The sequence below is a fragment of the Saccostrea echinata genome, unplaced genomic scaffold (genome assembly GCF_033153115.1).
Source record: "Saccostrea echinata isolate AGI-Se365-2 ecotype Australia unplaced genomic scaffold, CSIRO_AGI_Sech_v1 ptg000054l, whole genome shotgun sequence".
Taxonomy (NCBI): domain Eukaryota; kingdom Metazoa; phylum Mollusca; class Bivalvia; order Ostreida; family Ostreidae; genus Saccostrea; species Saccostrea echinata.
In genome coordinates, this window is record NW_026889803.1 from 10,812,541 (window position 1) to 10,836,865 (window position 24,325).

The window sequence follows — 24,325 nt, forward strand, 5'->3', positions numbered from 1 at the left end:
GAAAAGAAATTCTTTTTTTTATTAAGTAAGTCCAAGCATTTGTTGTGTCAGGTATCTGTTGGGAAAGTCTGATACAAAAGTAAAAGTGTTTCAAAAATGTAAAAATTTGTAAAAATTTGAAAATATAGCCATAGCAGTTAAGTTTTATTTGTATATTTAATTGAGATAATTACTTATAAGTATTTATACCAGCTGATCATTAAATGCTATATACGTGTTAATACAAATATATCATATGTTGCTTATCATAAAATGATAACCTGTTATGTGTATACTAGAAATATGTTTCACGAAAGTGGCTTTATTTCAATTTTAGATCGAGTGAAAACACAGTATTTCGATACTATGGCATAAATTTGTAAAACTTTTTTTAACATTGACACCGCGTCTTTAATACGGTCTGATGTTTTCCAAATCTCAGGTTTGAAAATGCTAATTTCTTTTCAATGATCGATATTTGTATGCTCTTGTTGCTCCTCGTCGTATATTATGATGTCACCTGTGCTGGCTAAATAGAAATCTCCGCCTCTTTCTGCATAAAGCTACAATAATTATTTTAATGAGTTTATCTTGGTTACCTGCACAAGCAATATGTCGGACGGTCAATCAGGTCTGTATGTCCGAGAACAAATTTCTTTTATTTTGAATATAAGAACTTAAGAATAAGAACTTATGTTCTTGAAAAATAAAAAAAAAATGATTTAAACTCATTTTATTTTATAGTTAAATTAAGGAAAAATGAATTGAGTTGCATTTATATGATTGTAAATGTCAGATCTAATTTGCGGGTAAATTAATTAGTTGATGGATTTTTTTCTTTATGATTTTTTTTTTATTAAAGCTGATGTTTTATTTCTGATATGATATCCTGATTTGTATTATGAGAGCGATGTGCATATTTCATGTCAAATCATATTTTAACATAATCAAAAGTCAACCATTAGCTTTATGCGCTTTAATTTTATGCAGATGGTGCGTCTAATTTAGATTAAGTAGCGAGTAAATGAACTTATTCTTACCGTTTTTCTAAAAAAAAAAAATATACGATGCTATCTTGAGAGTCCTAATTCGAAGAAGAAAAACGATAAATGTCAAAGTTTATGGTAAAAAAATCACTCTAGAATGGTTGACGTGAAGATGAAAAATCAATATTCAATGTTTGGGGAAAAAACTGAGGTAGTCTTGTAATGGCAAGTACTCTTTTTGTGGTGTGTAATACCATAAACACATCAAAGAAGAACCAAATTCAAATTTTAAAGAAATACTTAAAGTCAATTTTCTCAATCTTAACAGGAAAAAAAGGCCCTCAGCCTAAAACTGGATCTCCAAATCAAGTCCAGCATCATGACGGACAGGGACCCCCTCCCCAGTATTCAGGACAGTCTGGCCCAATAACGGGTCAACCGGGACCTGGACAACCATTTGGTTACGTGAGCATTTTGTTATTCTAATCAAACTTCATAAAGGTGTTTGAGTTGTTCAATAACGCTTTTTAAAAGTCTCGCATCGCATCCTTGTTCAAAAATTATGACGAATGTCTTCCATTTGCATTTATCGATAAACGATAAATCCACACTAAAAGACTGCATTGTGCATATTATTCAAAACTTTTAAAGGCTGTAGCGCTGGAAAATCTTGTATTTACCTGTTTTGAATTAAAATCTTTTTCCCTCAGACTTCAGTCTACATGTTCCTTTTTAACTATTAAAACTATAAGTGCCAAAACATAAAGACTTCAGGAAATTGATTTAAAGAATTTCTTTTTTTCCTGTAATGACAGCATACCACCAACACCACTGTGGTTGTACAACAACAGGCCCCAACTCGACCTCCAAAACGGAACTGGAGCACAGGCGTATGTGGTTGTTTTGAAGATTTTGGATCCTGTATGTTTGCATTTGAAATACATGTTTTTGTGTGGGGCTTATTTTCTTTTCTTCAACTTTCATATTATGATCATTGATATATATTGGGAACATTTTTTTTACACATGCACCTTAGAATAAGGGATGTGGAATGATTGTCCAGTATAATTTCATTTATTAGATACCGATGTTGTAGAGTAGGATTTCCCCCATAGCCAGCTTTCCTCCAGGAATATCTACTCCAGAGTAAGATTTCTCCCGAGGGGAAATCCCACACTGGAGCAAAATTTCCCCTCTTTCTATCTCAGAGTAGAATTTCCCCTTTTCTCAAAGCTTAAATCATATCGACATATTTGGCTAAAAGTTTATATAAAAGTCAAATTTTAATGAAAATATGAATTGTTTTCGATTTAAGAATTGTCAAATTTAGTATGAAATCGTCAAAGACATGAATTTAGTTCAAAGCATTGAGTCTCAACCCAAAATTTTAATGATAGCAAATTGTAAAATTAGTCACTAAAAAAATTGTGAGTTGATGTCTCAGCATCCTCTCTCAGCCCAGCGGCACCTGTTTGTTCACGAATTTTAACATGTACATCAGGACACCTATAGTGACTTGATAATTTGCCCTCCAAAGGCCAAGTATTTTAAATAAGGATCGATCTTTTTTTACAAACAATGAGTGAGAAAATTCTAAAATTTATGTTATTGATAGGTTCCACATCCCATTTTATGAGTATGTAAATCTTATACGGTACCAATTTTGATGCACTAGATGCGCATTTCGACAAATTATGTCTCTTCAGTGAAATCAGTATTTGAATCGAGGAGTTCTTTAAAGGGTGAAAAAAACGGGGGGAAAAAGGATACAAGAAACAATGCGTTTGCAAGCCGAAGCATTGGTTGTCCCCTCGACCCCAGCGGTGTAATACTGGATTTGAAAACAGAGAGCAAATACTCTCTTAAAGTTTTACCAAATTTCACCTTTTTTTTTTTAAGAAATAAATGACCCAATTTAAGTTCAAAAGCAGTTATTTTGAATATTTAAACACCATGACCTTGGAGAGACACACATTAGTATTATATGCATGTACATGTAGTTTGAAACACAATTGAGAAAAAATGTTAAAATAAAATTTCTTTTTGTTTCCACGGATACGGTAAAAAATTGTCCAACCGATTTTAATACTTCAAAAGAATTTGTTACTGAGAAAAGTTAGATTTAAAATTTTCAATTTTCATTCTTCGTATATTTTAATGGAACTGGTCGCCTTTTTGAAGAAGGGACGCTTGTAACAATGTGTCACCCCTCCCCCTTTATACATAAGTACAACCATGATATTTTAGTGGGTGTAGGCTCTGGGGGAAATAACACTCTATAACTATTACATAGTGTCGAATCAATTTGGGATTTTCGTAGGGGAAATCTTACTCTAGAGTCATTTTTCTGGGAGGGAAATCCTACTCTAGAGCCAGTTTTCTGGGGGAAAGATTTTAGAGGGGAAAGCCTACTCTAAAGGTCAGTATGTTACCGATAAGCCCAAAATAGTTTATGCTTCAATTATTGTTCTTTTTAAATGATTTATCAATTCTTTCTTACGATTTAAGATGTTACATTATTCTATTTTTTCCCATTCTTCGTTATAGGCTGTGCCGTGTTCTTTTGTCCACAATTTTACATGTGTTACCTGTCCAATAAGCTCGGAGAGTCATGCTGTCTGCCATGTGCAATCTCTGGAACCGGTGCATTGATTCCTCTCCGAACCAAGATCCGTGCAGAGAACAACATCCATGTAAGTTTTGTATGAGTCAACCTGATATAAATAAAAATATAAATATAAAAATATAAATACATCTAAAAATATTTCTTACCCTCCTGTTTACAAAGTCTTGATAGCATAAAATCGTAAATCGCATATCGTAAAAAATTTTTCTGCTATAATTCTGCTATTAAAACTTATTTTATCACAATTAAAACAGAATTTTACTTTCATTGGATTAAATTGCACTACATATTGGGAAATATTTTTTACTTGTTTTCTATATATTACAGGGCAGTATCTGTGATGACTGTTGTATGGTCTGCTGGTGTCCACAATGCGTCATGTGTCAACTGTCACGTGAATACGACAACATCCAGCTGAACCACATTCACTGACATTTAACCATCATTGCTGTTACACCACAATATGTATAGTGTTTTTGGGGTGAAACATTAGAATAAGCTGTGATACTCTATTTTGACATATATATTACATATAAATGTATCGTAAAACTGTTGAATTTTTTTTAATTTGATCTTTCCATTGTTGATATAGTATTCCTTTTTCTGTGTAAAAAGCAAGAGATTTTGTATAAAATTTATATGATCATACATTTTTACCTAGTATGGACCCATAATAAGTAGAAAAATGGTTATTTTTAAGGAATTTCTTTGAATTTTGTAAAACTTCTAGCATCTCTTTTTTCTTTCTTTTTTGTGCTTGTACCCCCTTCCCCCCTTAAAACATATTCTGAAAATGAGATTTTTATTGCTAGAATATTTGGAGATCGCTTAAATTTATTTACAAAAAAGCATCCAAGAAAAAATGATCATAGTTGTTAGAGTTTTCTTATATCTTTCTTTTGTCGAATTGGTTCTTATCAAATAAGTAATGCATTGCTATTTTTATTCTTGAAAAAATCCCCTTTTAAAAAAGATAATGATTATAATTTTCGTTTTCAAAATTTCATTTTTAACGAAGCATCCTGGATACATGTAGTGGATATTCAAATTGTGGCCACCGGGAGAGAATTAACTGAAGATAAAGAAGCAGATCAGATCATAACTGAAAAAAATGTCAAGAAGTTTTTTTCAGCACTTCAAATCAGGAATGCGAAATCATTATTCGAGTAACCCTTTTGTATATACCCAGAAAGCAGAAAGTCCTTATGAACTAAAGTGCTTTACCAGGTAACCTTGTATGGAAATTGCATACACTGCACTAGAAATAAAGTTTTGTAAACAACATTTTCTGCCTGTCATTCCTTAACAACTAGAAACAAATAATAACAGGACATTTAAGATCCCTTTCTTGATAATGGTAATATGCAGCATTTTAATGTACTTTAAACATGTATACAAATATGAACAAAGTTGACTCAACGATCAATCAAATACCTTTCATTTCAATATTTGCAATACTAGGCAGCAACTTACTAAAAAAAATTTCAGAACAAAGGTTAAATTTACTTCAATTTTGTATGATAACTCCTAATCATTATTTCATAGTGACATTTGTTTAACATTGAGTGCTGTATAAAGTCGTTTTGCATCCTATCACACAATAAATATTAACTCTAAGTGGAATTCAGAACTTTAAGGACAACAGCTAATTTTAAGCAATATTTCATTACTTCTTCACATATCTTATTTCCAACCAACAATCAGTTAGCAATCAGTAATAATAAGTACATATTAAAGCATTTTGTAACAATTATTTTCAATGATATGGTTGGAGTTTCCATGTCCGTGAGTTACTCTTTATATATATATATATATATATATATATATATATATATATATATATATATATATATATATATATATATATGTCAGATCGTTCACTGTTCCTTATCTTCATCTTCTGCATTGGAAAAAAGCTAGCTATAATTCTAACATTTATTGAAGTTAACAATCATTATGGATGCTACCGGTCTTATAGAGTAGGCTTATCCCTCTAAAATCTTTCCACTCCGAAAAACTGGCTCTAGAGTAGGATTTTCCCCCGGAAAAATGACTCTAGTGTAGGATTTCCCTTACAGATTCAATTTTCCGGGAGGAAATCCTCCTCTGTGTAATAGTTTCGAGTGCGATTTCCCCCAGAGCCAATTTTCCCCCCTAAAATATCATAGCTGTTCTATGTATGAGGGGAAATGGGCGACACATATTACAAGCGTCCCTTCTTGAAAATGACGACAAGTTCCATTGAAACATACGAAGTATGAAAAATAAAAATTTTATATCTCATTTTTCTCAGTAACCGTCCAACTAAATTCTTGAACATTAAAATCTTATTCTTTTCACTGGTAAAACTAATTTCTGCATGGAAAAATGGTACTATGTGATCGTTTGGACAAATTTTAACTGTATCCATAGTTCTTAACAAAAAAGGAATTTTATTTTAAATGGATTTTTTTCTCAAATTGTATTTCAAACTATATGTTCATATATGTAAGTATCTCTCTAAAAATTCTGGTGTTTAAATATTGTCATGGAACTGAAAATGGGCATTATTTCTGAAAGTTAAAAAATTTTGCAAATCTTTCAGACAGTATTTGCTATCTGCTCTCAAATCCAATATTACATCGCTGGGGTAGAGAGTACATATTTATGCTATGGCCTGCAAAAGCAGTGTTTCTTGTATTGTTGTGTTTATGGTTTCACATGTAGCCTTTTTTCCCTTTCAAGAAAAGGGGAAAAAAAGAAGGATCTATGGATAAAATACTGGGCGTTTAGAGGGCAAGCAAATAATCAAATCACTAAAAGTGCCCTGATATTATTTAAAATTCGTTAGCAAGCAGGTACAACTGCACTGGGAGGAGGTGTTGAGACATCGAGTCTTACTATTTTTGAAGTGACTAATTAATTATTTCCCATAAGTTAAAATTTTGGGTTGAGACTCAATGATCTGAATTGTATATTTTAAGATTTCATACTACATTTGACAATTCATGATCATGAGACCAAAACACCAATATTTCCATTAGAGAAAATTAATTGACTTTCATATAAACATTTTGTCACATTATTGTCGACATGATGTACATGTAAGCATTGATAAAAGAGGGGAAATCCTACTCTGAGAAAGAAAGAGTGGGTAATTTGGCTCCAATGTGAGATTTCCCCTCGCGGGGGGGGGGGGGGGGTTCTACTCTAGAGTACAGATTCCAAAGGAGGAAAGCTGGCTATGGGGGAAATCCTACTCTACAACACCGGCACTCGAGAAAACAATGAGTAAATGTACATCTGTCTTACACACATTCAACGTTATGTGAGTCTGTCTGGGCCATTTTGGGGGTTTACTATTTTACATAAACAGATAAAAGGAACATTTTGTGTTTTTTTTAAGGGTAAGGTTATCAGGTCCCAGAATCATAAAACAGTCCTAGACTATAAATTTAAAATTCTATTCACTCAAAAAATGAAAATCTTTTATAAAGTGACACTTATAAATTAAAATTTACAACAAAGAAAACAATTTTCAATTAACTTTTCAAATTTTATGTATTTTCTATATATAAAACTTTAAGACAATGTTCAAATGCGGACTCTACTCTAAACCTGCTTCATTATCCTGGGGCCGAATTAACTTATTAAGAAACACTGCAACGTTACGATTTTCCATATAGAGTGATCTGCCACTCATTAACAAAATTATCCAGGTACACTGTATTTGTAAGTTAAGGTCTAGACTCTCGATTATGCAATTTTAATTCAAGATATGTTTGATATGCCCGAAGAAACTCGAATTTGATGCCACATATCGAGCTATTTTGCATTTCATGAGCATAATTTCATGACTAATCTTGAAAGTCACCCTTTCAACGTATGATTGAAGCTTTTTTAACGACCTTTTTAAGTTGCATGAAACCGGTTTTGATTTCTACTGATCGGAATTTTTTATTAAGATTTAAATTCATTATCAACATTATTCTGCCCATGTTTGCTCTTTGTTTTGATTACTTTAAGCTGCAATAATGTAGCCCTCTACGATATTCTTGATCTGATGATTTTAGAAGAGGGTTACAATTCTATAGAATGGTGCAAATTTTTTTTTTCAAATACGGACGTCTTCAGGCAATATAAAAGGTATAATACTACAGTACTGCATGTTTTCCAGTCGTCTTCCTTAGCTGTCATGACAGGTCTCGCGTGATGTACTGACTTGCACTTGAATTTAGAATAGCCTGCAATAGTAAATATCGCTGCAGATAAATAATTTCGTCGTATGGTATCACTCTAATATCTATAAATAAAAGCATTCCATGTGAAATTTTATTCATTTATAGAGTTGTTTATGCTTAAAATAAGGGATATCTATAAGATCCACTGCCTTGCTCTCGAATTCTCATTGGATGTCCCAAAATAAAATCGATCAAGGGCAGTAAACATGGCAGACAATACTTGAATCGCGATTACTTAACTTAACGGAACTCTTTCATGGTGGAGGTAGGAGAAGTCTGTTGGCTGAGGCCAATGCAAGATCGATCATTTATAAAGAGAGACAAGAAAGAAGTCCTCGTGAAATATCTTGCTGAACATTCGCTGAACCACGCTAATAAAACTTTGTTAGGAGTTAATCCTTGTATATTACATTTTTGATGATACTTTTCCCTAAGCTGACTTTTTAAACCATTTCTTCCTTAAAATCGTTCCGTTTAGAAGCTGATAGAATACTTTAACCATTCCATATTAGACAACCTAGTATTTGGGGTTCAACCCTAGGCAATACATTGTACTTTAAGCATAATGATTGTTCGAATCATTCGATTGCCACTACTTATGCCCCAGAAATCTTGTGAGATTTATATTATAGCTTCCTCGATTCCGATGCAAAAAGCGTCAGTAAGTTAGATAACCGCGAGGTAACTGCGATACCAAGTATTCAAGTTGTGATGTTGACATGCAGGAAAAATAACCGATGTATTTTCTTCATTAACTATTTGGATGAATTTAAGTCTTGTATTACTACATTTTTTTAGTCCAGGTAAGAAATGTTAATAAAGTAGTCACTTTCCAAAATTCGTGCGGTAGTGAATCATTCCCTCACTTGCACCTTTACGGAGATCCAAAGGAGTTGTAGCCCCCTCCCTAAAAAAAGCATAGAGAGGGCTACATTTATTGCAGCTAGAGGGGACACAGAGACTGAACCACAGAATATCTCAGCCATCAAAAAACGCCCTGTTCCATTGAAAGTCATTGAGGTTGGATTATTTACAAGATTATGTGGCTATTACCATAGATTTATATGTGGTTTACCTTTGATCAAACCGAACAGGAAAGGGGAAAATTGATTGGATTACTAAGAGCCAAACAGCTTAAACTTTCAAGGAATTCCAATATCATTTGGTTAACAACAATACTCTCTCACCCTGGCCTTGCTTCCTGTTTATCCTAATAACGCTAGTAAGACGGCTTTGGCACAGTTCTTCTCAGAAAATAGAAGGACAAATAAAAGAAATAGCTTACGTTAGCAAGACATTGTCTAATCAGAAAGACATAATGCGTCTTTCAAAAAGAATTTCTGGCAGTAGTGTTAGCGTGCAAGCATTTCTGGTATTACTGGTATGGACACTAGATTACAAGGACAGACCATAGTGTTTTGAAATTGCTGTTCAATTTTAAAGAACCACCTGGTCAGATAGCAAGACGGATAGAGATCCTTTGCACGTATGAACTGGATATATGGCATAGACACGGTACAAAGCATTGTAATGCCAGTAGCCTAAGTATTCATCAATGTTTATTTTCCAAAGACTCGGAGAAAAACGTGCCAACTCACAAAATTGAACCCCACATCTGAGGAATAGTCACAAGGTGGATGTTATAACAACAACATCCATGTTCTATTACAAATCTTCTAGACGAGGATGAGGAGATTTTTTAAAATACTCAGTAATAAGAATAAAGAGCGTCAAAAATCTGTTGAGATCAAGCAAGAAGACAAAGTTATATCAAATCGATTTGCATCCAGTGGAGTCAAAAATTTTAAGGTTACCTTTAGTGCAGACAGTGTATAGGTAATGAAAAGACTCACCAAGTTATTGTCCCTTGTCTTTAAAAGGAGAAATATTCTACAGCAGTGTAATGATGCCCGAACATCTGGAGTGAAGAACAAGACTCTAGAATAAGTCAAATCTAGAGAACGCTACTATTCTACTATAGGGCTGGGCTAAAGCAGGATGTTTTGTTTGTTTGTATGTTGTTTAACGTCCCTCTCGAGAATTTTAGGGAAAAAATGTTTATTTAGGAAAAGGAAAAGGGATAAGACATAAATTATATCTTTGTTTGTTTAAAAGATATTTTTGTAGGTAAAGAGATGTTTGTTTGTTTGTGTGTAATTTAACGTACCTCTCGAAAATTTTTCACTCATATGGAGACGCCACCACCTCCCGGTGGAGAGCTGCAAATTTTGTCCTATGTTCGGCACTTACAGCCATTGAGCAGCGAGGGATCTTTTTCGTGCCAGCACCTACTGCAACACGGGATCTCGGTTTATACGGTCTCATTCGAAAGACCGGTCTCCACGTCCCACAGTGGGATTCGAACCCGCGACGTAAGGATCAACTCCTTAATTACGCTGCGACTCTAGAGCGAACGCTCTAACCACTGCGCCACGCGGGCGACCTACAGCAGGATGTAAGAAGCTATGTACCAAGCTGTCCACAGTGCAGAAAACTGAAGAACCGTGCTGCAGGGAAATCAAGTAGGCAATTGGATCAAACAGGGTTTCCAATGGGACTGAGGCAGCAGACTTATTGAGAGCATTGCCAGAAATCACTGTTGGCATGTACTTGTAGTTCAAGACTAGTTTATTAAATGGACTGAAGCGTCCATATGATTAAGGTTGACAGTATGAAAGCCGTTTATTTAAGGAGGTTCGATCCTGAGCTTTTGAGCAGATTTTGGTCTGGACCTTTATTTCTAAAATTCTGCATCATTTTTATGTTCTAACATTAAACCTGGATTCTACAATGCAGGTTAAACGACATGCAATGAAAAAACCGCGATTAAATTCCATTCAAATCCATTCAGGATTAAGCCAGGAACTATATTTTGTGCCGGAAGGTTTTTTAGAAGAAAATGATGAATTTTTCCCTTTTGAAATATATACAGTACTGTTAAGTTTAGACTCCTATTTTTCCTTGCTGGTTGCAAACAGAGTTGTTTTATGTAGTGAAACGTTTTATGCTGGTTCTGAAATATCTATTAAATTATTTCTTATAAATTCATTCATTATATTGTTACAGATATAGTAAATATATTCTGAAAGTCCGGGAAAACATTGAGCCAATTTTAACATAAAATTAACACTTTTTTCTTAGTAATATCTAAAAAATTTGATCATAGACCCCCACTTTTGTTTTTCTTTTCTGAATATATAAGATAACTTTGATCAATCTGCTTAAATTTAGCAAAAGTTTAAGACTTTAAAATAATTTTCTTGCTTGTTAAATTTTTATTGCCAGAAAAATCATATTTTGTGAGTGCAGAAAGGTCAAATAACTGATTATGCGAAGCAATTTGAAACTTTTTCTTAGTCACAATTTTAATGTGTCTTTTTCTAAATAGACTAATAGTTTATTTTGTCCCATGATTTATTTGGATAAAAATTTTGGAGGGAAACATCGACGATGTGATTTTTGATTAAGACACAAATTTCAGTGCAAAAAGGTCATATTAAATGTACTGTAGCGTCAAAAGAAGCATATTGACCCCCATTTTTTGTTCTGATTTTTAATTAAGCTATGTGTGTAGAAACTAAAAATATACTTGACATAAAAGTTTAAAACTTTAAGGACATCGGCAAGTCAGGGTTTTCCGGAGAAAAAAGGTTTAATACATGGGTTTTTTCACTTATAAAATAGTGATTGAGAGTGACCTCCCGTGTAGAATTCTCTAAGCGGTGAAAACCAATATAGCGTATGTTACAGATGTAAACAAAAGCACGTGTTCTTCCTTCAACGGGTAGAATCATCTATACAGCAAGAAAGAAAAGTAGTAATGGCTTTGTTGTACATTGTATTCAGGGACAAAGAGCCAACAGGTCGTCATTTACCATAGTTATGCTCAGTATGTTGGGAAGGGCAAAGATGTGACATATGCTGAAAGGTAGGTCGACCATGCCAATTGAGAAAAGTTCTTAGGTCGTGTGAAGGAATCAGCATTTAGTAACTACGAATAAAAGTTAAAGATAAATCCATGCCAATATTTTTATGACAATGTGTTTCAATCAATTCAGCCAATTACATGATAAAAACAATCAACCAGTCTTTTGACCAATTTTAGCTGTTAAGGGACGCAACTCAAAAATGATGATCGGTGCCGGTATATCCATGTCTTGTTTCTATATATACGTTTTTAGCCAAAATATCTAGAAGTCATAAGAAATGAAGATACAATAATGTATATAATGCAAAAACTGTATGAAATAAATGGGTTTTGAAGAAATATTATGGTGAAAAATTATGTAAGTCCCTTTTAACAACAATTTACATAGGAAATGCATTAAGAATTGTAAAAACACTAATTTGACAAAATCTAAAAAAGAATGTTGGATTGGTAGGTAAAACGATCCAGAATATAGCCTGTTTAGTACATTTAAACCTACACACAAGTTCTTGATAAATTCTATACAATAACCAGGAACCTTGCCAATGTCCTTAAATATCAGGATCCAACCTCGTTAGGGAAATTTTAATGAAATTTGTAACATATTTCTTGGTATTTATGTTACGGTTCCCTATTTATTCCCTTTACTATGGGAAGCACTTTCTGTGGAAATACACAGTACAAGTTAAATTATATTCCCTGTAACATATTGGACTATAAAACGACAAATAATGTTTTATTCATTGTATGTTTTATTTTGATCATCAATTGTATATTTACCAAGTTCATCATTGGGATGAGGTCGGTAATTAGCGTTACCCCAAAATCCCTCGACATCTTACATTCCCAAGTCACGCTTTAACTGTTTACAATTGTTTTAGTTTATGTTTACGAAATTCATCAGCAATAAGTCCCAAATGTATCAATTAGTAATTATCCGCACCCTAGGGTGCGTGTTTCCTTTAGTCGGTCCGATCGGCATGGTAGCATATCAAAGCTTCTTTGCTATGCGAAGATGGCGGGTATTTTCACTTTATCGTGACGTCATGACAATCGAGCCCGATGCCAATATAAGCAAGCAAAGATCGACCGACCAGTCAGTTTGTAAGTTTTGTAAGTCAGCTTGTACATTTCGTATCGCCAGAATGTCTGGGAGCGATAGCCGATGGGTAATTACTATTATTTAATTAATTAATTCTGGGAGCTAATGAATTTTGGGATAATATTTTATTTTTACTTTTAATAATTATATTGAATTGTTCTGTGGGAGAAAATTAGTGGGAGGTGAAATAGCTCTTCCATGACTATCTATTGTATTGTGAAGGGAGTCCCAGTATTTTTGGAAATACTTTTATACTTTTGTTAATTTATTTATAATTCCCTAAAACTTAATTCTCCCATTTGAGAATAATTTATTCCCATTTCTAACTGGGAGAGAAATACTATTTCTACGGGAGCAAGAAATAGGGATAATCATTCAAAGAGATTATGCAAATTAAATACAACAAGCAATAATAAATTTTTACACATTTTAATCCTGACTCAGAGTTCTTTTGTCCAATTCACAGAATTGGGAGACCCACAAGTTGCATAAGGGAGAATGAACTGCCCTGAACGGCAACATTTATAAGACTAGAACTAGGGCCTTTCGCCCGAAATTGGATGGAATGGTCAAGCGCTGTAATAAAACCTTGGCGACAATGTTAATTGCATATGTTTAGGACCATCAACACAATTGGGACAAATATTTACCAAATGTTCTGATAGCCTACCGGTCTGTGTACATGTGACCACACAGGAGATACTCGTAACATGCATGGTTATGCTAGAGAGAAAAGTTTCAATCCATTTAGATAATGTATGAACTCCTTAAAGGTCATGAAAGGAATAATGTCGGAGTTTACAGGATGCCATGGAAGAGGATTATCGATATATAGGACAGTTCAGGCAGGATGAGATACTATGGGGCTCAGAAATTTAGTTTTGAAACAGATAGTGTAGGTGATGCACGTGATCAATCAAAGGAAGCAGTAACGGATAAATCTGAAAGTTGTAAACTAGGATGCAATTGAAATTCGTACTTTTGCAAAGAATTAAATATTGAACCGCGTGAAGGTTTAGATTATCAAACAATACGTATAAATGAGATAGAAGCAATTTACAAGTTGCAGGCAATGTAAGAGGTCTCAATGGCATTCTGAGTATCAGTTTGATTAAACCTTACATTCAATGTATTATGAGTACTGTAAGCCAACGATCTTTGCTTCTCTTAGAGCCTGTGATACATGTCTATCTAGATATTAAATCACAAAAATAATTATGTATCACAGACCCTGATATAATGGGAATAGCAATTATGCATCTGTCATATCTCAAATTAAAAGAATTGATTCTAGGCCAACCATTTCCAAAAATTAGCGTTGGATGTTCCCTTTGATAAATTTCTCTAATGGTTCGAACTTTATCTTTTTTAATAAAAACATTTGTGTTGTGTTGAGAAGGTCAGATTCTAATGGGTAAGCCATGAAAAATTCATGCCTCGAAGACATCTATTCCTATCATGTATGATATTCTTATATTGTTCTTTAAGCATTTGCTTAACAGTTACAGGGGATGCTCACTCCTCCTAGGCACCTGATCCCACCTTGGAATTTCCAGGGGTCCGTGTTTTATGCCCTCTTCACATATTTGTATTGTTTATGGATTTTTTTTAGATTGATCACTGCTCGTTATTTTTACCTTTTACATAATTTTCACTTCTTTTATTTTTTCACAAGTTTCTGTTACATTCCTTATCTTATCAAGAGCTATTTAACTTTTTTTCCTGTTTGACCTAGTTTTCTGCAGTGTGGCATTCCTCTGCACTGTCGTGCTATTACCTGTCGCTCAATACTGGTAACCTATGGATGAGATATAACCTGATATCTTTTTTGATAGTTATTACTTCCTCCTTTATATTTGCTTAGTGTTGACAGTTTTTGCGCACACACACAGAGAGAGAGTAAGATGAAAATGAGAGGAGGTGGGAGGGAGAAAGAGAGAATGCTTGGAAACAAAGAATATTAATTTTGAGTAAGTTGAGAACTATGTGCCCCTTGTCAGTCAGCAGGTGGAGATCTTTCAATTGTTTAAATTTGATAGTGCTACGAATGGTGTTCATTCAGAGATAGTATTTTACATTTTTTTTCCCTTAATTCTCTAAAGGAATGCTACAAAGTTAGTGATTCCCAGAGCAATTACCATGGTTCAGACTAATTCACCGATTGCAAAACTGCCATATGATAATCATAATGTCATAAATTGACAATTTTTTTTAACTCTCACAAGTGAAAAAGCCCTCTCAAATCAAATTATGTAATGCATTTTTATAATAGGAAATTGATCACTTCTTATCAATGTTACGCATGCCAACCATAAATAAAACGGTCACTGCCTGAGATCTGCTGGGCGTGTCCAAGTAAAACAAAATGGCGGACTGGGAATCAGGTCTGTACACTTGGTTAAAATATTTGCAATGATTTTTTTTTATTGCCCAACAAAGTATAATTTCTTCTGTATGTCTGAGGGGAAATTTGATATTGAAATATTATTTGGAGTAAAGATGAAACAAAACTTTAGTTTCGTTTTTCTTCTGTCTGGTTTTGATTAAATTTTTGTAGCTCATTTGAGATTTATTTTTAAATAAGTAATAAAAAAATTATTGCTCATATTTCTAAGAAATCCTTATTTGTTCAATGTTGACTCAGGGTTTTTTTTTAAAATAATTTTGCATCAACTATTCCTCAGTGCTCAGTAAGGAATTCTTTGTTAGTGTATAATTTTGTGTTCGAAATTTCAGTTGATTCGGAAATGTTAAAAATTAACGAAGCATTTTCTTCGACAAAATTTCTATTACTTTGAAAGAAAAAATAGGAAACGTGTCGACAAGATTAAAGATCACTCTGATCCAAAGTATACTAAATGTAAATTTACTTAGTTATAGACGCGTTCTCTCAATGAGAATAAATGAATAAATTATAAATATTAAATTTATTTTTTCACAAAATGTAATAGAAATTACAAGACAGCCAAAATCAGGAGGGTTAAATTTCGGGGTTTTCTATCTCCTAGGAAAGCCTCCATTAACACCCCCACAGCAAAATGTCCAACCTTTCGATCAAGGATCCAGTCCTGGGTACAATGCCTCCCAGTATTCAGGACTTGGACCTATGCCGGTAACAGGTCAACCAGGGGTGGGGCAGCCATACGGATACGTGAGTATTTTTATTTACATTCTAGACAACATATGGCGCATAGAGAAAATTTTGTTTAATCATGGTTTGTTTGGATCGATACAAGACAATATGCGGCACATAGAGACCATTTTCAGTTGCTAAACATGATTTCTTCTGTTGCTGTTTAAAAAGAATATTACGTAATATCAAAGGTATTTTCTTTTGATGCCTGAAAATTATTTAACGCATCGATAACGACATTTCTCATATACTTAGTAGAAAATACACCGATTCCGCACTGTGCGATATGGATGACGTCACAATACCCAGGACCGGTCCTATTTTGAAGAGAAAGGTCATATGCTTGCCCGAAACATTCTTAAATGACAATGTGAACTCACATATAAAATATCTTAGTTATAATTTCTTGCGTTATGATAGCATAGCGAGAAATAGTTGTCCTAACAACATGTAAACAATTTGTGTGCACTGAAACGTTTCATATAGCAATATTTATATACTGAGTAACAGCCAATGAAATTAGATTTCTGGAAATGACGTGTTTGAAAAGTTTTCTTGTAGTGTTAGAGTTCCTTTTCTAGCGCACGCTCTGCCGAGCAAGTATATTTTTAGCACTTTAAAATGCATATATTGTTGTTGTTATTGTTTATTTTTTTGAATAGTGAAGTGCAGTATGGACGTATATTTATACTTATGTGCGACCGTAGTTGTCGCGTATTCGATATTAGGGTCACGTGATTCTTTGGTATCAATAGCAGATCACTCTGTTGTGGGTCAATCTACGCTCGCTTGCAATTGGGTTCTTAGGATGTTATGTGAATTAAGAATATTTTAATTGTGTAAAAATGGCTGAAAGTGATAATACACACATGGAAACTTCAATGGATGACTTGAGATTGGCATGTACATATTTTAAATCAATGTTGCATTTAATACTACATGTAATTGCTTGATATAAATTAAAAATTGTAATATACTGAAATTTCGAATATAAGATATACCAAAATCTATATCATATATCGTATTCATCCGAGGGTCTAAGGCCCGAGGGATAATATGGGACCCGATGGTTAATATAACAAATGATATGAAATTTTGTACGTAGTATTTTGTTTATCGTTTGCTTAAAATATTTAGTAATCTTCTCTATTTATAAGATTAAATCTTTGAAGGATCATTTGAAGTGAATTCAATAAAACCAGTTTTCATTCTTGTTTTAAACGTGTACAAAGTATGTTGTTAAACTTATTACTCGCCCATTCGATAGGTACACCTGCTTAACCTGGATACCATATCTCATGGTGCTTGAAAAAGGTTTATCTACCTTAACTTCTTAATCAGTGAAATAATAAATAGTATTTCAATCTTTCTTGGATATTTTCGAACCAAGTATCAAAATACTTTCATTTTCTCTATTCTATATACTCCAGTAAGTATAGGTGATAGACTAATACTTCAGAAATATTTTTTATCATATAGCTAATAAATAGTCTACAATTAAAAAAAACTACTAGAAGTCTAGAGAATTTTAGCATTCAATACCTTGGCGTTTTATTGAACGCTGAGTTTGTATTACGTTTATGAAACATTTCCGAATACGAGCGTTCAATATCGTATGCCCCGTTGTAAACAAAAAAGGTCGTCTGGTCAACCTTTCGAAGACAAATTTTTGTACAGCCAACTCGTGCCAATATTCACCAATATAAGTTCAATAACCCTATAGAATTGATGCTGCAAGAACATATATTATAAGAGGGCAATTTAACATTAATAAAAAATTAAGATTAAAAAGCTTCTTCCCTTTCTCTGCATAGCATACCACCAATACGACTGTGGTTGTACAACAACAACAGGTCCCAACTCGACCTTCACCGAGAGACTGGAGCACCGGTATTTGCGGCTGTTTCGAAGACATGGCATCCTGTACGTTTGTTTCAAATATACATGTATATATAAAATCAAAGGCATCTACTTTAATTTTAAAGACTATTGTAAGTCCCCTACCAGTGAAACCGGAGGGGACTATAGGTTTTCTCTGAGTCTGCCCGTCCGTCTGTCTGTCTGTCCGTCCGTCCGTCTAGCTGTCCCTCTGTCTGTCTGTCAGTCTGTCCCACTTGGTTTTCCGCACTTTTTCTTAAACGCATTCAGATATTGAGCTGATTTTTGGTATGTGAGTGTATCTTGATGAGTTACAGATCAAGTTTGCATTTCGTTCCGCTTCAATGATTTTTGACGGAATTACGACCTTTTCAATTTCTCAGGGTTTTCCACATTTTTTTTCTAAACGCTTGCAGATATTGAGCAGATTTTTGGTATGTGACTTTACCTTGATGAGTTATAAGTCAAATTTGCATTTCGTTTCACTTCATTGATTTTCGACGGAATTATGGCATTTTCAATTTTTAACGGGAACCAGATTACACTTGCCGGTAGGGGACTAGTATTGCTAATGCAATTCTCTCAGAATGCTTGTTTGAAAGAGTGATTACATTTACTATAAAGGTTGTGCACATTAAAAAAAAATCATCCACTGCGGACGTCTCCAAATGTGTGGTATATTCAATACATTTAGGTATGTAATTTGAATTTATATTTTGTAAAGATGGAAATATTAAGGTTGTTTCAATTTTAGAACAATTTTTCAATTAATATTTTAAACAAGTATTATTACAATGTCTTGCAAATGATTTGATTTTTTTTTCTTTTTGAGATAAGATTTTTGTATGGAAGCATATTAAGTAATTCAGAAAGACATTAAAAGATTTCATTCTGTTCTATTGAGCCCCAGATATCTTTTAATCAACGGATTCCTTTATTTTAAAACAGGCTGTGCTGTGACCTGGTGTGCAAATTGCTATATGTGTTACCTCTCGAATAAGCTAGGCGAGTCCTGTTGTCTACCTTTCGCTATCGCAGGATATGGTTCTTTGGTTCCTCTCCGAACCAAAGTCCGCGCAGAAAACAACATTGTCGTAAGTTTGCATTTTCGCAAATTTCTATAATTACATGACCTGTCTGACGATATTTCTTTCATAATAGATACAATATAAAATAATTCGAAAACATGGTTAGTAACTAAACATTATAAATAAGGCTGTTTGATGTCAAATGTCAGTTTCTTTCATCATGAAACTTAATTATGCTTGCCATGATATTCAAGATTATTCCTCAAGTGCCCGAAGGCAAAAGAATTGTCATAAGTTTTAAAAAGCAAAGTCAAGCTGTTGTTTAAAAGAGACATCTCTTTTCCGGTCGCCAGCGTGGCGCAGTGGTTAGAACGTCTGCTCTAGAGTTGCAGCGTAAGGAGTTGATCCTTATGTCGCGGGTTCGAATCCCACTGTGGGACGCGGAGACCGGTCCTTCGGATGAGACCGTATAAACCAAGGTCCCGTGTCGCAGTAGGTGCTGGCACGAAAGAGATCCCTCACTGCTAAATGGCCCTAAGCGCCGAGTATAGGTCAAAATTTGCAGCTCTCCACCGGTATGTGGTGGCGTCTCCATATGAGTGAAAAATTCTCGAGATGTACGTTAAATTACACACAAACAAACAAACATCTCTTTACCTACAAAAATATCTTTTAAACAGACAAAGATATATTTTTATGTCTTATCCCTTTTCCTTTTCCTAAATAAACATTTTTTCCTTAAAAATATATAACTTTTCCTAAAAATTAAACAAAAAAAAAAGAGATGTGTTTGTGAAACACAGATGTCCCGTATGGCAACTTAAAGCGAAGGTTAAACTTTCTCAAATGCAAATCAAATAAGTTGGTACCCAAAGTAAGATTTGTATAAGAACCTTCTCACAAGAAATACACATGTGAAATATGAAAGCCCCAGCACCAACCATTCAAAAGATATGGCCAAGGTTAAAGTTTTTCAAAAATAGGTCAAACTCCTTGGTCAAGGTCAAAAGGTCAAAGTTGTTGGTATAACATTTGATTAGTTCGATTTGGAGCTACGACTTTCATATTTCACGTGTATTTCTTGTGACAAAACCTTTCTTTGGGCACCATCATATTTGACCTTTTGACCTTGGAGTTTGACCAAGTTTTACAAAATTTTACCCAACTTTAACATTGGCCATACTTTTAAACAGTTGGAGCTAGGGATTTCATACTTCACATGTGTAATCCTTGTGACAAGACCTTTCTTTGGATACCAACAACTTTGACCCATTATCCTTGACATTAGAGTTTGACCTATTTTTGAAAAACTTTAACCTTGGCCATAATTTTTGAACGGTTGGTGCTATGGCTTTCATTCTTCACATGTGTAATTTTTGTGACAAGATCTTCTTTGGATACCAACAAGATTGACCCTTTGACTTGACCATGGAGTTTGACCTGTTTTTGGAAAACTTCAACTTGGCTATAACTTTTGAACGGTTGTTATTAGGGCTTTCATTCTTCACATTTGTATTCTTTGTGACAAGTCCTTTCTTTAGATGCCAACAAATGTAGTCCATTGACATTGGCCTTGGAGTTTGACCTGCTTTTGGAAAACTTTAACCTTGGCTATTACTTTTGAACAGTTGATGCTAGGGCTTTCATTTTTCACATGTGTTTTTCTTGTGAGAATGCCTTTCCTTCGGCACCATTAATTTTGACCTTGACCTTCATGTATGACTTACTTTTGAAAAACCTTTACCTTTTCCATATCTTTTCAATGATTGTTGTTAGGGCTTTCATATTTCACAGCTAAAATCCATCTGGACAAGACATTACTTTGGGTACCAACATATTTGATTTGCATTGCCATACGGGTGCACCAGTGTTTCCGTCACAAACACATTTTGTTCTTAGAGAGATTTCTCATATACATACAGAGATATCTTTCTTTTTAATTACTTTGAAATAACGTAATAAATTTGAAAGTACAAACTTGTGAGATATCACCATGTACTAAAGAGGTATCTTGTTTTTAAAATATATTTCTTAAACTGCTAGAGGTGAAACATTTGTACTGCGTCAGATATTAATACTCCAAGAATTTTCTTATCGGTCTTGTTTCTTGAACAAAACAAGATGTGTTTGTGAAACACTGATGTCCCCGTATGGCAACTCATAGCGAAGGTTAAACTTTCTCAAATGCAAATCAAATATATTGGTACCCAAAGTAAGGTCTTGTCCAAAGGAATATACCAATATGATAGCCCTAGCAGCAACCATTGAAAAGATATTGAAAAGGTTAAAGTTTTTTTCAAAAGTAAGTCAAACATCAATGTCAAGGTCAAATGGTCAAAATTAATGGTGCCCAAGGAAAGGCCTTCTCACAAGAAATACACATGTGAAATATTAAAGACCTAGCACCAACCATTCAAAAGTAATGGCCAAGGTTAAAGTTTTTTTAAGGTACGTCAAACTCCAAAGTCAAGGTTAAAGTTATTGGTATCCAAAGAGAAGTCCTGTCACAAGGAATACACATGTGAAGAATGAAAGCCCTAGCTCTAACTGTTCAAAAGTCATGGCCAAGGTTAAATTTTTCCAAAAGTAGGTCAAACTCAAAGGTGAAGGTCAAACGGTCAAAGTTGTTGGTATCAAAAGAAAGGTTATGTCACAAGGATTAAACTTGTGAAGAATGAAAGCCGTAGCAGCAACTGTTCAAAAGAAATGGCAAAGGTTAAAGTTTTTCAAAAGTAGGTCAAACTCCTAGGTCAAGGTCATAGCGTCAAAGTTGTTGTTATCCAAAGGAAGGACTTGTCACAAGGATTACACATGTGGAGAGTGAAAGCCCTATCACCATCTGTTCAAAAGTAATGGCCAAGATTAAGGATTTTTAAAAGTAGATCATTCAAACTCCAAGATCAATGTCTATGGACTACAATTGTTTATATCTAATGGAAGGTCTTAGCACAAGAAATACACGTACACAGGTGAAGAATGTGAGCCCTAGCACCAACTGTTCAAAAGTTATGACCAAGCTTAAAGTTTTACAAAAGTAGGTCAACCTCCAAGGTCAAGGTCAAAGGGTCAATCTTGTTGGTATCCAAAGGAAGGTCTTGTCACAATGATTACACTTGTGAAGTATGAAAGCCCTAGCTCCAACTGTTCAAAAGTTATGCCCAAGGTTAAAGTTGGGTAAAATTTTGTAAAACTGTGTCAAACTCTAAGGTCAAGGTCAAAAGGTCAAATATGATGGTACCCAAAGAAGGGTCTTGTCACAAGGAATATACCTGTGAAATATGAAAACCATAGCTCTAAATCGAAAGTTATGAGCAAAGTTAAAGTTTTTGCGGACAGACAGACAGACGGACGGACAGGGCAAAAACTATATACCCCCGAATCTTCGATACGGGTGAATAAATTCAAAATGTCAGGAAAAATGCATGAAATATTTCCTATTTGTATTACAGGGCAGTATCTGTGAGGACTGTTGCATGGTCTGCTGGTGCCCCGCATGCGTCATGTGCCAACTGTCACGTGAGCATGATAACATCCAGCTGAATCAAACAATTGTCAGATGACATTCTTAAATATTGTTTTGTTATACTAAAAATTAGTTTCATTCATCCGAAGCTAGAACTGGTATACAGTGTTTTAATTTCTTAGTTATATACTACAGACATTTTTGTTTTCTTTGATGCATTTTTTTTCAAACACTTGATGTATTGAGAGAACAGTCAATTGATTGATTGATTATTTTCAGCTCTGTCTTCAAAAATTCTTGCAAATCAAGGACGTGCATTAATCATTAAATGAATATAAGGAAGACGGAAGACCTGCCTGTTGCTCCAGCAACGAGCTTTGCTCTACTTATTATTATTATTAATTTTTAAAACAGACAAGAAGTCTAGGAACGTATTTAAGGAAAATTATGGCAAGATATATCATAACCTATAGACATATATAGATATGAATTAATAAATGTATTGATATTGATTAATAAATAATTGATAAATGAAAATTTATTTTGGGGAAGAAAAAAAGAAATTACATTGACACAGGCAATATCAGGAGTGATAAATCTTTGTTCTTTTCAGGATAAGACAGGTCCTCCACCTTCACTTAGAGAGAAATGTCCAGCCTTTCGTTCAAGGATCTCCTCCTGTATACAATGTCTCACAGAACAATCTGGGTATATGACGGTGTAACGACGAAAAGTGGCCCCCATAGAATATTGACCAGGTGGTCAAATTTCTACGTAGAAAATGAATCCCCGGTCAATATTCTACGGCAAGTAGAAAACCCTTCCAGGCCGGTAATTCTAAGACTCCACACACGATGAAAAATGACCCCCATAGGAATCTGACCTCCTACTTTTTCACTATATTTAAGAAATAGTGTATCATTTTTAAACATCTATCGGGATATAAATACGGGTTGGTCACAAGATCAAATTCCATAAAGCCCGAAGGGCTTTATGATAAATTTGATCTCGAAATTTGATATCTCTGGATATCAAGCATACTAGAATTTGGCCCTCTACCAAAATTTTGAAATTCATGGTCCCAGCTGGGTCAGGGGTTCTAAAGTACTTTAGAACCTCTTATGATCATTTAGTGAAAATGTCCTCTTTCCCCTATATAGCATATAAACTAGGTGAGTGGTAATGTTGAGAAAAGGTGCCTTTTCCTAAATTTGAAATTTTTGGTCCCAGGTCAGATGTTCTGATGTAAGAGCGTGATTCTAATGATCATATATTGAAAATATCCTCTCTTCCCTGTATATTTAGCAGATAAACTAGGTTGCGTGGTAAAGAAGCCTCTTCCAAAATTGTGAAATTGGTGGTCCCAAGTCAGGGTTTCGGTATGGGGAGGAGGAGGCTCTAATTTAATAAATTTATATTTAAATTCATATAGTGAAAATGAATTATTTCTTTGAAAATCTTCTCTGTTCCTGAATAGATACCAAGGAAAGTAAGTGCATAGTCATGATGAGTTAACTTAAGGTATCAACTTCAAAATTGTGAATACCATAGCCTCTAGGTCTGGGTCGGGAGGGGGGGGGGTGTAAATGGGAGGTGGGTCTTTCGATTATATAGTATAAATACATAAACTCACCTCCTCAGACTGGGGTATTTCTCCAAAAAATGATTGATTGTCTAATTCTATATTATTTTACGTCCTATCGAGAATTTTAAACTCGTATAGAGACGTCACAATACACAAGTGAATAGCTTCAAGTTTAAACCTAAACTCGGCACCCAGGGTCATTGTCGTTGGGAATGCTTGTATATTAAGTTGAAATGTCGTAGTATTGACGTTATTGATTCTGGTATAATTTTGTGATATTAAATTTTCCAAAGGTTCCTTGGAATTTTTTTATTTACACCACTTCTCGAATATAAGAGGCTTGGAAGAACTTTTACTGGAACCCGCTAATCGTTAAATATCGTTAAATAAAATGACA

At 34.2% G+C, this 24,325-nt stretch overlaps 2 protein-coding genes across 2 annotated transcripts; both read left to right on the top strand.

Moving 5' to 3' along the window:
- Positions 1-555: 555 nt before the first annotated feature.
- Positions 556-4,875, top strand: LOC133206029 (cornifelin homolog). The gene is made up of 5 exons (XM_061341936.1): positions 556-610; positions 1,294-1,430; positions 1,781-1,886; positions 3,513-3,658; positions 3,919-4,875. Exons 1-5 carry the CDS (start codon positions 592-594, stop codon positions 4,021-4,023), a joined length of 513 nt encoding a protein of 170 aa, XP_061197920.1. The 5' UTR covers positions 556-591; the 3' UTR covers positions 4,024-4,875.
- A 10,285-nt stretch (positions 4,876-15,160) lies between these two features.
- Positions 15,161-22,874, top strand: LOC133205703 (placenta-specific gene 8 protein-like). Its single transcript, XM_061341564.1, has 5 exons — positions 15,161-15,225; positions 15,850-15,992; positions 17,789-17,897; positions 18,801-18,946; positions 22,330-22,874. The coding sequence occupies exons 1-5, from the start codon at positions 15,207-15,209 to the stop codon at positions 22,438-22,440; spliced, it is 528 nt and encodes a 175-aa protein (XP_061197548.1). The 5' UTR covers positions 15,161-15,206; the 3' UTR covers positions 22,441-22,874.
- The last annotated feature ends 1,451 nt before the right edge of the window (positions 22,875-24,325 follow it).

Coding starts and splice junctions, on each gene's coding strand:
- LOC133206029 (XM_061341936.1), top strand. Junction 1,887..3,512: donor TTTTGAAGATTTTGGATCCT/GTATGTTTGCAT, acceptor TCTTCGTTATAG/GCTGTGCCGTGTTCTTTTGT. Junction 3,659..3,918: donor GTGCAGAGAACAACATCCAT/GTAAGTTTTGTA, acceptor TATATATTACAG/GGCAGTATCTGTGATGACTG.
- LOC133205703 (XM_061341564.1), top strand. Junction 15,993..17,788: donor TGGGGCAGCCATACGGATAC/GTGAGTATTTTT, acceptor TTCTCTGCATAG/CATACCACCAATACGACTGT. Junction 17,898..18,800: donor TTTCGAAGACATGGCATCCT/GTACGTTTGTTT, acceptor ATTTTAAAACAG/GCTGTGCTGTGACCTGGTGT.